This window comes from Agelaius tricolor, unplaced genomic scaffold (genome assembly GCF_023055355.1).
Source record: "Agelaius tricolor isolate 1412-34295 unplaced genomic scaffold, bAgeTri1.0.p SCAF_137, whole genome shotgun sequence".
In the NCBI taxonomy this organism is placed as follows: domain Eukaryota; kingdom Metazoa; phylum Chordata; class Aves; order Passeriformes; family Icteridae; genus Agelaius; species Agelaius tricolor.
Window position 1 is genome coordinate 156,708 of NW_027269397.1, and position 14,577 is coordinate 171,284.

General features: G+C 45.9%; 1 protein-coding gene across 2 annotated transcripts; it reads left to right on the forward strand.

The window, feature by feature from the left end:
- Positions 1 to 27: 27 nt before the first annotated feature.
- LOC139586768 (proteoglycan 4-like) lies at positions 28 to 13,713 on the forward strand. 2 transcript variants are annotated; one of them, XM_071420390.1, is made up of 7 exons: positions 28 to 248; positions 4,051 to 4,112; positions 4,958 to 5,025; positions 5,680 to 5,754; positions 7,846 to 7,935; positions 11,712 to 11,840; positions 13,006 to 13,713. In XM_071420390.1, exons 2-7 carry the CDS (start codon positions 4,088 to 4,090, stop codon positions 13,696 to 13,698), a joined length of 1,080 nt encoding a protein of 359 aa, XP_071276491.1. In that variant the 5' UTR covers positions 28 to 248; positions 4,051 to 4,087; the 3' UTR covers positions 13,699 to 13,713. The 2 variants fall into 2 exon arrangements, with proteins under 2 accessions (XP_071276491.1, XP_071276492.1); XM_071420391.1 differs by having other exon boundaries at positions 4,054 to 4,112.
- Positions 13,714 to 14,577: the final 864 nt, after the last annotated feature.

A 14,577-nucleotide genomic window follows, 5' to 3' on the forward strand; every position in this document is an offset into this window, starting at 1 on the left:
TCACCAATGGGGGTGGGGCGCGCGGAAGGGGCGGGGCGGCCAGGCCTGAGGGAGCCGCCGCCATCTTGGATGCCGCTGAGGCCGAGTCGGCTCTGAACGAACGAAGGGGGGGGGCCAAGGAAAAAAGCGGCGGCGGCCGCGACCCCCGCCGATCGCGAACACTATCGCGACACCATCGCGACACTATCGCGACATTCCCGCCATTCCCCGGCCGGCCGGGCCCGCCTGGGCCGCCTCGCGAGCCTCCGGTGAGCGCGGGGAGGGAGAGGAGGGGGCGGGGAGCGGCGGCGGCGGCGGCGGAGCCGGGAGGGCCCTGAGGGAGAGGGGGGGTGGGGGGGTTCTATAGGGGATCCATAGGGGATATAGGGCATCCTGAGGGGGCTATAGGGGATATAGGGCATCCTAAAGGGGGTTATAGGGGTTAATAGGGGGTTTAGAGCATCCTGAGGGGGCTTTAGGGGATCCATAGGGGATATAGGGCATCCTGAGGGGGCTATAGGGGTTAATAGGGGATATAGGGCATCCTGAGGGGGCTGTAGGGGATATAGGCATCCTGAGGGGGCTATAGGGGAATATAGGGGATATAGGGCATCCTGAGGGGGCTATAGGGGTTAATAGGGGATATAGGGCATCCTGAGGGGGCTATAGGGGTTAATAGGGGTCTATAGGGGATTTAGGGCATCCTGAGGGTGTTATAGGGGTCTATAGGGGATTTAGGGCATCCTGAGGGTGTTATATAGGGGTTAATAGGGGTCTGGAGGGGATGTGGGGCAGCCTTAAGGGGTTCTATAGGGGTTTTTTGGGGTCTATAGAAGTCTTTAGGGGCCTATAGGGGATGTGGGGCATTCTGAGAGGGTTTTAGGGGGTCTACAGGGGATATGGGGCATCCTTATGGGGTTATAGGGGCTCTATAGGGGCCTGTAGGGGATGTAGGGTGTGCTTAGGGGATCTATAGGGGATCTATAGGGGATATGGGGCATCCTGAGGGATTCTATAGGGAATAATAGGGGTTTATAGGGGAATATAGGGGGTGTAGGGCATCCTTAGGGGGTTTTATGGGGGTTTATGGGGGCCTGTAGGGGTCTGGAGGGGTTGTGGGACATCCTTAAGGGCTTCTATAGGGATTTATAGGGGTCTGGAGGGATCCATAGGGGATGTGGGGCATCCTTAGGATCCATAGGGGATGTGGGGCATCCTTAGGGATCCATAGGGGATGTGGGGCATCCTTAGGGATCCATAGGGGATGTGGGGCATCCTTAGGGGGATCCATAGGGGATGTGGGGCATCCTTAGGGATCCATAGGGGATGTGGGGCATCCTTAGGGATCCATAGGGGATGTGGGGCATCCTTAGGGGGATCCATAGGGGATGTGGGGCCTCCTTAGGGATCCATAGGGGATGTGGGGCCTCCTTAGGGGGATCCATAGGGGATGTGGGGCATCCTTAGGGGGATCCATAGGGGATGTGGGGCGTTCTTAGGGGGTTAATGGGGTTCCATAGGCGGCTGCAGGGGGGTCTGTGGGGTTTATAGGGGCTTCATGAGGGTTCCATAGGGGGTTTGTGGGGTATCTGAGGGGTCTATAGGGGGTTTTGTGGGGTATCTGAGGGGTCTATGGGGGCTCTATAGGGGGGTTGTGGGGTATCTGAGGGGTCTATGGGGGCTCTATAGGGGTTTTGTGGGGTATCTGAGGGGTCTATGGGGGTTCTATAGGGGTTTTGTGGGGTAACTGAGGGGTCTATAGGGGGTTTGTGGGGTATCTGAGGGGTCTATAGGGGGTTTTGTGGGGTATCTGAGGGGTCTATGGGGGCTCTATAGGGGGTTTGTGGAGTCTATGAGGGTCTCATAGGGGTTTTATACGGGGTTTGTGGGGTATCTGAGGGGTTTATGGGGGGTTATAGGGGTTTAGAGGATCTATAGGGGGTTATAGGGGTTTAGGGGATCTATACGGGGTTTATGGGGGGTTATGGGGGTTGTGGGGTCTATAGGGAGTTTATAAGGGGTTATAGGGGTTTATGGCGTCCTATAGAGGGTTTATAGGGGGCTATAGGGGGGTTTATGGGGTCTATAGGGAGTTTATAAGGGGTTATAGGGGTTTATGGCGGGTTATAGGGGTTTATGGGGTCCATAGGAGGGTCTATAGGGGGTTATAGGGGGTTTATAGGGGTTCTATGGGGTTCTCTAGGGGGTCTATGGGGGTTAAAGGGGGTTATGGGGTCTATAGGGGGGTTTTATATGGGTTTCATGGGGTTATAGGGGGTTTATGGGGGGTTATAGGGGGTCTCTGGGGTTCTCTAGGGGGGTTTATGGGGTTTATAGGGGGTTTATGGGGTTTATGGGGCTTATAGGGAGTTTATAAGGGGTTATAGGGGTTTATGGGGTCCTATAGGGGGTTATAGGGGTTTATGGGATCCTATAGAGAGTTTATAGGGGGTTCTAGGGGGCTTATAGGGGGTTATAGGGGGTCTGTGGGGTTCTCTAGGGGGGTTTATGGGGTTTATAAGGGGTTATAGGGGGTTTATGGGGTCTATAGGGAGTTTATAAGGGGTTCTAGGAGTTTATGGGGTCCTATAGAGGGTTTATAGGGGGTTCTAGGGGGCTTATGGGGGGTTCTAGGGGGTCTGTGGGGTTCTTTAGGGGGGTTTATGGGGTTTATAGAGACTTTTATGGGGTCCTGTAGAGGGTTTATTGGGGGTTCTAGGAGTTTATGGGGTTCTATAGGGGATTTATGGGGTCCTGTAGGGGCCTATGGGATCCTAAAGGAGGGTATGGGGTCCTGTAGGGGCCTATGGGATCCTATAGGGGATTTATCAGGGCTTAGAGGGGTCTATGGGATCCTATAGGGGGCCTATGGAGTCCTGTAGGGGTTTATGGGGTTCTGCAGGGGGGTTATGGGGTCTGTGGGGTTCTGGAGAGGGTTTATGGGGTAGATGGAGGTTCTGTAGGGTTCTGCAGAGAGTTTATGGGGTCTATGGGGTTCTGCAGGGGGTTTATGGGGTCTATGGGGTTATGGAGGGGGTTTTGGGGTCTATGGGGTTATGGAGGGTTCTGCAGAGAGTTTATGGGGGGCTATGGGGTTCTGGAGGGGGTTCTCCAGGGGGTTTTGGGGTGTATGGGGTTCTGCAGGGGGTTTATGGGGGGCTATGGTGTTCTATTTGGGTTCTCCAGGGGGTTTTGGGGTCTATGGGGTTCTGGAGGGGGTCTATGGGTGCTCTATGGGGTCCTGTATGGGATTTATGGGGGTTTTGGGGTCTATGGGATGTAGGAGGGTCCTGTAGGGTTTCTATAGGGGGTCCATGAGTGGAGTCAGGGTGGATTTGGGGGGTCCTGAGCAGGATCTGAGGGAATTTCGGGGTTCTTGGGGGAAATTTTGGGGGCTCAGGGGGGATTTGGGGGGGTCTGAGGGGATTTGGGGGGTCCTGGGAGGATTTGGGGGTTCCAGGGGGCATTTTGGGGTTGCTGGGAGGATTTTTGGGGTTCCTGGGTGGATTTTGGGGGTTCCTGGGGGGAGTTAGGGGGTTCCAGGGGGGATTTTAGGGTTCTTGGTGGGATTTTGGGGTTCCTGGGGATTCCAGGGGGGATTTTGGGGTTCCTGGGTGGATTTTTGGGGTTCCTGCGGGGATTTGGGGGTTCCTGGAGGGATTTTGGGGTTCCTGGGGGGCATTTTGGGGGTTCCTGGGAGGATTTGGGGGTCCTGGGGGCATTTTGGGGGTTCCTGAGGGGATTTGGGGGTCCTGGGGGCATTTTGGGGGTTCCTGGTGGGATTTATTGGGGTCCTGGGAGGTTCCGAGGGATTTTGGGGGTTTCTGAGGGGATTTAGGCGTTCCTGGGGGCATTTTCGGGGTTCCTGGGGGCATTTTTGGGGTCCCTGGGGGGATTCTGGGGGTTCCAGGTGGGATTTTGGGGGTTCCAGGGGCATTTTCGGGGTTCCTGGGGGCATTTTTGGGGTCCCTGGGGGGATTCTGGGGGTTCCAGGTGGGATTTTGGGGTCCCTGGGGGCATTTTTGGGGTTCCTGGGTCATTTTTGGGGCGCTGACCGTGCCCGTCCCCCAGCAGGCGCCCCCCGAGGGGATGCCGAGAGCGCCCCAAGATGGCCGACAAGAGGAAACTGCAAGGTGAGGGAGCCTGGGGGCGGGGCCAGCTCTGATTGGCTGGGACAGCCTGGGCGGGGCCACAGGGAGGCTCTGATTGGCCGGGACAGCCTGGGCGGGGATGGGGGGGGGGGTAACAGGGAGGTGCTGATTGGCTGTAGGGCTTTGGGTGTGGCCAATGGGCAGCTCTGATTGGCTGTGAAGCTCTGGGTGTGGTCAGAGAAGCCCTGATTGGCTACGGGGCTCTGGATGAGGCCAGTGAGAGGATCTGATTGGCTGTGGGGCTGTGGTTAAAGGTTCTGATTGGCTGTTGGGCTGTGGGTGTGGTTAAAGGTTCTGATTGGTTGTGGAGCTCTGGGTGTGGCCCATGGGTGATCCTGATTGGCTGCAGGTTCTTAGTGTGGTCAAAGGGAGGCTCTGATTGGCTGCAGAGCTCTGGGTGTGGTTAAGGGGGGTTTGTGATTGGCTGTGGGGCTCTGGATGTGACCCAAGGGCTGCTCTGATTGGCTGCAGGGCTCTGGGTGTGGTCAGTGAGTGACTCTGATTGGCTCTGGGGCTCTGGGTGTGATTAAGGGTGGCTCTGATTGGCTGCAGAGCTCTGGGTGTGGCCTGTGGCAGCTCTGATTGGCTGTGGGGCTGTGGGTGTGATTAAGGGAGGCTCTGATTGGCTGCAGGACTCTGGGTGTGGTTAAAGGCTCTGATTGGCTGTGGGGCTGTGGGTGTGGCCCACGGGCGGCTCTGATTGGCTGCAGGACTCTGGGTGTGGTTAAAGTTTCTCATTGGCTGTGGGGCTGTGGGTGTGGCCCACGGGCGGCTCTGATTGGCTGTGCCACTGAGGGCGGGGCCTCCCCGCTTTGCCCCGCCCCCAGGTGAGATTGACAGGTGCCTCAAGAAGGTCTCGGAGGGGGTGGAGCAGTTCGAGGACATCTGGCAGAAGGTGAGGGGGGAGCACCCCAAAAACACCCAAAAACACCCAAAAATACCCCAAAAACACCCCCAAAATACCCCAAAAACCACCCAAAAATACCCCAAAAACACCAAAAACCACCCAAAAATACCCCAAAAACACCTAAAAACACCCCAAAACACCCAAAAACATCTAAAGGCACCCCCAAAACCACCCAAAAATACCCAAAACCACCCCAAAAACCGCCCCAAAACATCCCAAAATCCCACAAAAAATTCTTCCAAATCCCCCCAAAATTTCCCCCAAAAACCCCAAACCTCTCCTCAAAATCCCCCCAAAATCTCCCCAAAAGCCCCCAAAACACCTCCAAAAGTCCCCAAAAACCCCCAAATCCCCCCCAAAAACCTCAAAACCATCCTAAAAACTCCCCAATAAAATCCAAAATCCCCAAATTCCCCAAAATCTCCCCAAAACTCCCCAAATCCCCCCAAAAAATTCCCCAAAATCCCCCCAAAAATCCTCAAAAAAATCCCTTTAAAATCCCCAAAAACCCCCAAAAAACCCCTCAAAAATCCCCCAAAATTCCCCCAAATCCCCCAAAAACCTAAACCCCCCCCCACAAAAAACCCAAAATCCCCAAACCCCCAATTTTCCCCAAATCTGCCCCAAATTTCGCCGTCCCAGCTCCACAACGCCGCCAACGCCAACCAGAAGGAGAAATACGAGGCCGACCTGAAAAAGGAAATCAAGAAACTGCAGGTGGGGTTTGGGTGAAAAATGGGGAAAATGGGAAAAGTGGGAAAAATGGGGAAAATGGGAAACCCCAAAATGGGGAAAATGGGAAAAGTGGGGAAAATGGGAAAGCCCAAAATGGGGAAAATGGGAAAAGTGGGGAAAATGGGAAAGCCCAAAATGGGAGAAATGGGGAAAATGGGAAAAGTGGGAAAATGGGAAACCCCAAAATGGGAGAAATGGGAAACCCCAAAATGGGAGAAATGGGAAACCCCAAAATGGGAGAAATGGGAAAATGGGAAACCCCAAAATGGGGAAAAGGGGAAAAATGGGAAACCCCAAAATGGGAGAAACGGGAAACCCCAAAATGGGGAAAATGGGAAACCCCAAAATGGGGAAAAAGGGAAACCCCAAAATGGGAGAAATGGCAAAGCCCAAATTGGGAAACTCCAAAATGGGAAACCCCAAAATGGGGAAAATGGGAAACCCCAAAATGGAAAAATGGGAGAAATGGGAACCCCCAAAAACCCAGAATGGGAGAAATGGGAAACCCCAAAATGGGGAAAATGGGGAAAATGGGAAACCCCAAAATGGGAAATGGCAAATCCCAAAATGGGAAATGGCAAATCCCAAAATGGGAAATGGCAAATCCCAAAATGGGAAAGCCCAAAATGGGAAAATGGGAAACCCCAAAACTGAACGGGGGGGGGTTGGGGTTTTTCTGGGGCAAATTTTGGGGTTTTTGGGGATATTTGAGGGGATTTGGGGTGACTTTTTTGGGAGGTTTTGGGTTTTTTTGGGGAGGTTCTGGACGTGGGTGGCGTCCAACGAGATTTTGGCCGATTTTGGGGCTATTTTGGGGCTATTTTGGGCCATTTTGGGGCTATTTTGAGCTGGTTTTGGGCTATTTTGGGCTGATTTTTGGTATTTTTGGCTATTTTGAATATTTTGGTTGATTTTGGGCTGGTTCTGCCCCCAGAGGCTGCGGGACCAGATCAAGACATGGGTGGCTTCCAACAAGAGTTTGGCCAATTTTGGGGCTATTTTGGCCAATTTTGGGGCTATTTTGAGCTGGTTTCGATATTTTTGGATATTTTTGGTTGATTTTTGGTAGTTTTGGGTATTTTGGTTGATTTTGGGCAGTTTCTGTCCCTTTTTTGCCCCCCAGAGGCTGCGGGACCAGATCAGGACATGGGTGGTGTCCAACGAGATTTTGGCCAATTTTGGGGCTATTTTGGCCAATTTTGGGGCTATTTTGGCCAATTTTGGGGCTATTTTGGGCTGATTTTTGCTATTTTTTTATATTTTTGAATATTTTGGTTGATTTTGGGCTGTTTCTGACCCTTTTTTGCCCCCCAGAGGCTGCGGGACCAGATCAGGACATGAGTGGTGTCCAACGAGATTTTGGCCAATTTTGGGGCTATTTTGGTCAATTTTGGGGCTATTTTGAGCTGGTTTTGGGCTGATTTTTGATATTTTTGGGTATTTTTCACTATTTTTGGGTTATTTTGGTTGATTTTGGTTGATTTTGGGCTGTTTCTGCCCTCAGAGGCTGCGGGACCAGATCAAGATGCGGGTGGCTTCCAACGAGAGTTTGGCCAATTTTGGGGCTATTTTGGCCAATTTTGGGGCTATTTTGAGCTGGTTTTGATATTTTTGGATATTTTTGGTTGATTTTTGGTAGTTTTGGGTATTTTGGTTGATTTTGGGCTGGTTCTGTCCCTTTTTTGCCCCCCAGAGGCTGCGGGACCAGATCAGGACATGGGTGGTGTCCAACGAGATTTTGGCCAATTTTGGGGCTATTTTGGCCAATTTTGGGGCTATTTTGGGCTGGTTTGGGGCTATTTCGAGCTGGTTTTGGGCTGATTTTCGATATTTTTGGATATTTTTGATATTTTTGGACATTTTGGTTGATTTTGGGTTGATTTTGGGCTGTTTCTGCCCCCAGAGGCTGTGGGACCAGATCAAGACATGGGTGGCGTCCAACGAGAGTTTGGCCAATTTTTGGGCTATTCTGAGCTGGTTTTGGGCTATTTTGGGCTGATTTTGGGTATTTTTTTATATTTTTGAATATTTTGGTTGATTTTGGGCTGTTTCTGACCCTTTTTTGCCCCCCAGAGGCTGCGGGACCAGATCAAGACATGGGTGGCGTCCAACGAGATCAAGGACAAGCGGCAGCTGATCGACAACAGGAAACTGATAGAGACGGTACCGGAATGGGGGAAAACCACGGGAATTTGGGAAAAACACAGGGATTTGGGAAAATGGGGGGAAAACATGGGGATTTGGGAAAAATGGGGAATTTGGGAAAATGGGGGGAAAACACGGGGATTTGGGAAAAATGGGAAAATGGGGGAAAACACGGGGATTTGGGAAAAATGGGGAAAATGGGGGGAAAACACGGGGATTTGGGAAAAATTGGGAATTTGGGAAAATGGGGAAAATGGGAAATGGGGGAAAACCACGGGAATTTGGGAAAAACACGGGGATTTGGGAAAAACACGGGAATTTGGGAAAAATGGGAAAAATGGGGGAAAAACACGGGGATTTGGGAAAAATGGGGATTTGGGGGAAAACACGGGGATTTGGGAAAATGGGAAAAATGGGGGGAAAACACGGGGATTTGGGAAAAACATGGGAATTTGGGAAAATGGGGGAAATGGGGAAAAAACACGGGGATTTGGGAAAATGGGGATTTGGGAAAAATGGGATAATGGGGGAAAACACGGGGATTTGGGAAAATGGGGATTTGGGGGAAAACACAGGGATTTGGGAAAAATGGGATTTGGGGAAAAATGGGGAAAAAACCGGAAATTTGGGAAAATGGGGGAAATGGGGGAAAAACACGGGGATTTGGGAAAAATGGGATTTGGGGAAAATGGGGGGAAAACACGGGGATTTGGGGAAAACCGGGAATTTGGGAAAAACACAGGAATTTGGGAAAAACACGGGAATTTGGGAAAAATGGGGGAAATGGGGAAAAAACACGGGGATTTGGGAAAAATGGGAAAATGGGGGAAAACACGGGGATTTGGGAAAATGGGGAAAATGGGGAAAAAACACGGGAATTTGGGAAAAATGGGGATTTGGGGGAAAACACGGGGAATTTGGGAAAAATTGGGAATTTGGGAAAAACACGGGGATTTGGGAAAAATGGGAAAATGGGGGAAAACACGGGGATTTGGGAAAAACACGGGGATTTGGGGGAAAACACGGGGATTTGGGAAAAATTGGGAATTTGGGAAAATGGGGAAAATGGGAAATGGGGGAAAACCACGGGAATTTGGGAAAAACACGGGGATTTGGGAAAAATGGGGAATTTGGGAAAATGGGGGAAATGGGGAAAAAACACGGGGATTTGGGAAAAATGGGGATTTGGGAAAAACACGGGAATTTGGGAAAAACACGGGGATTTGGGAAAAATGGGATTTGGGGGAAAACACGGGGATTTGGGAAAAATGGGGAAAATTGGCAAATGGGGGAAAACACGGGGATTTGGAAAAACACGGGAATTTGGGAAAATGGGGGGAAAACACGGGGATTTGGGAAAATGGGGATTTGGGAAAAATGGGGAAAAAACACAGGGATTTGGGAAAAATGGGGATTTGGGGAATGGGGGGAAGAAATTGGGGGAAAATGGAAATGGGGGAAAAAAACGGGGATTTGGGAAAAATGGGGGAAAATGGGAAAAATGGGGAAAATGGGAATTTTGGGAAAATGGGGATTTGGGGAAAAAACGGGGATTTCGGGAAAAATGGGGATTTGGGGAAATGGAAACTGGGCAAAAAACCGGGGATTTGGGAAAAATGGGAATGGGGGAAATGGGGGAAAAACTGGGATTTGGGAAAAATAGAAATGGGGAAAATGGGAAATGGGGGAAAAAACCGGGATTTGGGGAAAATGAGAAATGTTGGGAAAATGGGGATTTTGGGGGAAAAAATGAGAATTTTGGGAAGAAAAGAAATGGGGGTTTTGGGGAGAAAAATAGGGATATTAGGGGAAAAAATGGGATTTTTGGGGAGAAAAAAAATGGGGGTTTTTTGTAGAAAATGGGATTTTTTCCGTTTCTTTTGTTTTAACTCAGCCCAAATTCGCTTTTTTCCCAATTTTGGGGTTTTTTGCAGCAAATGGAGAGGTTCATTCAAGGTGGTGATTTGGGGCAAAAATGGGAATTTTGGGGAGAAAAAAATGGGATTTTTAGGGAGAAAAATGGGGATATTAGGGGAAGAAAATGGAATTTTTGGGGAGAAAAAAAATGGAATTTTTGGAAGAAAAAAACGGGATTTTGGAAGGAAAAAAAAGGGATTTTAGGGAGAAATTTGGGGATTTTGGAGGGCAAAAAATGGCAATTTTAGGGAGAAAAAAATGGGATTTTTTGGGGAAAAAAATCGCATTTTTTGTGCAGAAAATGGGATTTTGGTGCAGAAAATGGGATTTTTTTGTAGAAAATGGGATTTTTTCCATTTTCTTTTGTTTCAGCCCCCCTCAATTCTCTTTTTTCCCGATGTTGGGGTTTTTTGCAGCAAATGGAGAGGTTCAAGGTGGGTGATTTAGGGCAAAGATTGGAATTTTGGGGGAGAAAATGAATTTTGGGGAGAAAAACAATGGGGTTTTTATGGAGAAAAACAATGGAATTTTTAGGGGGAAAAATGGGGATATTAGGGGAAAAAATGGAATTTTTGGGGAGAAAAAAAATTGAATTTTTGGAAGAAAAAAATGGGGTTTTTGGAAGAAAAAAAAAGAGATTTTTGGAAGAAATTTGGGGATTTTGGGGGGCAAAAAAATGGCAATTTTGGGGAGAAAAAAATTGAATTTTTGGGAGAAAAAAATGGAATTTTTTAGACGAAAAAGATGGGATTTTTGGAAGAAAAAAACGGGATTTTGGGAGAAATTTGGGAATTTTGAGGGGCAAAAAATGGCAATTTTGGGGAGAAAAAAATTGAATTTTTGGGGTGAAAAGATGGGATTTTTTGTGCGAAAAAAATGGGAATTTTGGGGAAAAAAATGGGATTTTTTTTGCAGAAAATGGGATTTTTTCCATTTCTTTTGTTTTAACTCAGCCCAAATTCGTTTTTTTCCCGATGTTGGGGTTTTTTGCAGCAAATGGAGAGGTTCATTCAAGGTGGTGACTGGGAGCAAAAATGGGAATTTTGGGGAGAAAAATAATGGAATTTTTAGGGAGAAAAACAATGGGATTTTTGGAAGGAAAAAAATGGGGTTTTGGGGAGAAAAACAGGGATATTAGGGGAAAAAATGTAATTTTTGGGGAGAAAAAAAGTGGATTTTTGGGGAGAAAAAAAGTGGGATTTTTGGGAGAAATTTGGGAATTTTGAGGGCAAAAAAATTGCAATTTTGGGGAGAAAAAAATTGAATTTTGGGGAGAAAAAAAGAGGGATTTTTTGTGCGAAAAAATGGGAATTTTGAGGAAAAAAATGGGATTTTGGTGCAGAAAATGGGATTTTTTTGCAGAAAATGGGATTTTTTCCATTTCTTTGTTTTAACTCACCCGAAATTCGTTTTTTTTCCCGATGTTGGGGTTTTTTGCAGCAAATGGAGAGGTTCAAGGTTGTGACTGGGAGCAAAAAATGGGAATTTTGGGGAGAAAAATAATGGGATTTTTAGGGAGAAAAACAATGGGATTTTTGGGGGGAAAATGGGGATATTAGGGAAAAAATGGGATTTTTGGGAGAAAAAAAAAGGGATTTTTAGAAGAAAGTTGGGAATTTTGGGGAAAAAAAATTGGGTTTTTGGAAGAAAAAAAGGGATTTTTGGGAGAAATTTGGGAATTTTGGGAAGAAAAAAATTGAATTTTTGGGAGAAAAAAAAGGGATTTTTGGGGAAAAAAAATCGCATTTTTGGTGCAGAAAATGGGATTTTGGTGCAGAAAATGGATTTTTTTTGCAGAAAATGGGATTTTTTTCCATTTCTTTTGTTTTAACTCAGCCCAAATTCTCTTTTTTCCCGATTTTGGGTTTTTTTTGCAGCAAATGGAGAGGTTCAAGGTGGTGGAGAGGGAGACCAAGACCAAGGCCTACAGCAAGGAGGGGCTGGGGCTGGCCCAAAAGGTCGACCCGGCCCAGAAGGAGAAGGAGGAGGTCGGGCAGTGGCTGACGGTGAGGAAAGGGGGAAAACGGGGAAAATACCAAAAAATCCGGGGCTTTTTGGTGAAAATGGGGGTTTTATAAAAAATATCCAGTGTTTTTTGGGAAAATAGGCAAAAAATCCGGTGTTTTTTGGTTGAAAATCGGGTTTTTTCATGCAAAAAAAATCAATGTTTTATGGGAAAATAGAGGAAAAAAATTCAGTGTTTTTTGATAAAAACGGGGTTTTTTAATGCAAAAAATTCAATATTTTCTGGAAAAATAGGAAAAAATTCAGTGGTTTTTGATGAAAATGGGGGGTTTTTATTGAAAAATTGCAATTTTTTCTGGGAAAATACAAAAAAAATCCGGTGTTTTTTATAAGAATGGTATTTTTTAATGCAAAAAATGCAATGGTTTCTGGAAAAATAGAAGAAAAATTTGATATTTTTTAATAAGGAATGGTATTTTTTTTATTGCAAAAAATCCAATATTTTCTGGGAAAATAGGAAAAAATTTGGTGTTTTTTAAATAAAAATGCTCTTTTTTAATCCAAAAAAATGATTTTTTTGGGTTATAACATTCACTTTTCCCTCATAAAAATTGATTTTTTTTCATTATAAAAATTTTATTTCCCTCATAAAAAATTGATTTTTTCATTATAAAAATCGCTTTTTCCTCGTAAAAATTGATTTTTTTATTATAAAAATGGATGTTTTTTCATTACAAAAATTCACTTTTCCCCCATAAAAATTGATTTTTTTGGTTATAAAAATCCCTTTTCCCTCATAAAAATTGATTTTTTTCCTTTACAAAAATCACTTTTCCCTCATAAAAATTTCATTTTCCTCAGAAAAATTTTATTTTTTATTTTAAAAGTTGATTTTTTTTGGTTACAAAATTCACTTTTCCCTCATAAAAATTGATTTTTTGGGTTACAAAAATCACTTTTCCCTCATAAAAATCGCATTTTCCTCAGAAAAATTTTATTTTTTATTATAAAAACTGATTTTTTTCATGACAAAAATCCCTTTATCCATCAGCAAAACGAGTTTATTCCCCCAAAAATCCAATTTATCTTTAAAAATTCCCCTATTCTGGGCAGGAAATCCCAGGTTTTGCCCCACGAGCAGCCCTGGCTGTCCCAGCAATGTCGATTTTTGTGCTTTTTTCCTGATTTTGGCGTTTCTGGCCCCAGAACACGATCGACACCCTGAACATGCAGGTGGATCAGTTCGAGAGCGAGGTGGAGTCGCTGTCGGTGCAGACGCGCAAGAAAAAGGGCGACAAGGACGTGAGTGCCAAAAACTGTGAAAACCACCCCAAAAATCAGCCCAAAAACTGCAAAAATCAACCCAAAATCAGCCCAAAAATCAGCCCAAAACCGCCTGAAATCAGCCCAAAAATCAGCCCAAAAACGCCTGAAATCAGCCCAAAAATCACCCCAAAAACTCCAAAAATCAGCCCAAAAATCAACCCAAAAACTGCAAAAATCAACCCAAAAATCAGCCCAAAAACTGCAAAAATCAGCCCAAAAATCAGCCCAAAAACTCCAAAAATCAGCCCAAAAATCAACCCAAAAACTCCTGAAATCAGCCCAAAAATCAACCCAAAAACTGCAAAAATCAGCCCAAAAATCAACCCAAAAATCAACCCAAAAACTGTGAAAATCAGCCCAAAAATCAGCCCAAAAACTGCAAAAATCAGCCCAAAAATCAACCCAAAAACTGCAAAAATCAACCCAAAAATCAGCCCAAAAACTGTGAAAATCAACCCAAAAATCAGCCCAAAAACTGCAAAAATCAACCCAAAAATCAACCCAAAAACTGCAAAAATCAACCCAAAAAATCAACCCAAAAATCAGCCCAAAAATCAGCCCAAAAACGCCTGAAATCAGCCCAAAAATCAGCCCAAAAACTCCAAAAATCAGCCCAAAAATCAACCCAAAAATCAGCCCAAAAACACCTGAAATCAACCCAAAAATCAACCCAAAAACTCCAAAAATCAGCCCAAAAATCAGCCCAAAATCAGCCCAAAAATCAGCCCAAAAATCAGCCCAAAACCACCTGAAATCAGCCCAAAAACACCTGAAATCAGCCCAAAAATCAGCCCAAAAACTCCAAAAACCAACCCAAAAATCAGCCCAAAAACTGCAAAAACCAACCCAAAAATCAGCCCAAAAATCAACCCAAAAATCAGCCCAAAAACGCCTGAAATCAGCCCAAAAATCAACCCAAAAACGCCTGAAATCAACCCAAAAATCAACCCAAAAATCAGCCCAAAAATCAGCCCAAAATCAGCCCAAAAATCAGCCCAAAAATCAGCCCAAAAACACCTGAAATCAGCCCAAAAATCAGCCCAAAAACTGCAAAAATCAACCCAAAAATCAGCCCAAAAACACCTCAAAGTGCCCGAAAATAGCCCAAAAACTGCTCAAAGCAACCCAAAATAACCCAAAAACTCCTAAAATCAACCCAAAATACCCCAAAATCACCCCAAAAATGCCTCAAAGCACCCCAAAATCACCCCCAAATCTTCACAAAATCACCCCAAAAATCAGCCCAAAAACGCCTCAAAGTGCCCCAAAATCACCCCAAAAACTCCTAAAATCACCCCAAAAACGCCTTCAAAGCACCCAAAATCACCCAAAAATAACAAAAATAGCAAAAACTATAAAATCACCCAAAAATCAGCAAAAAGCTGAAATAAGACAAAATAAAAAAAAAAAAAAAAAAAAAAAAGAAAAAAAAAAAAAAAAAAAAAAAAAAAA

Coding starts and splice junctions, on each gene's coding strand:
- LOC139586768 (XM_071420390.1), top strand. CDS start 4,088: ATGGCCGACAAGAGGAAACTGCAAG. Junction 5,026..5,679: donor TCGAGGACATCTGGCAGAAG/GTGAGGGGGGAG, acceptor TCGCCGTCCCAG/CTCCACAACGCCGCCAACGC. Junction 7,936..11,711: donor ACAGGAAACTGATAGAGACG/GTACCGGAATGG, acceptor TTTTTTTTGCAG/CAAATGGAGAGGTTCAAGGT.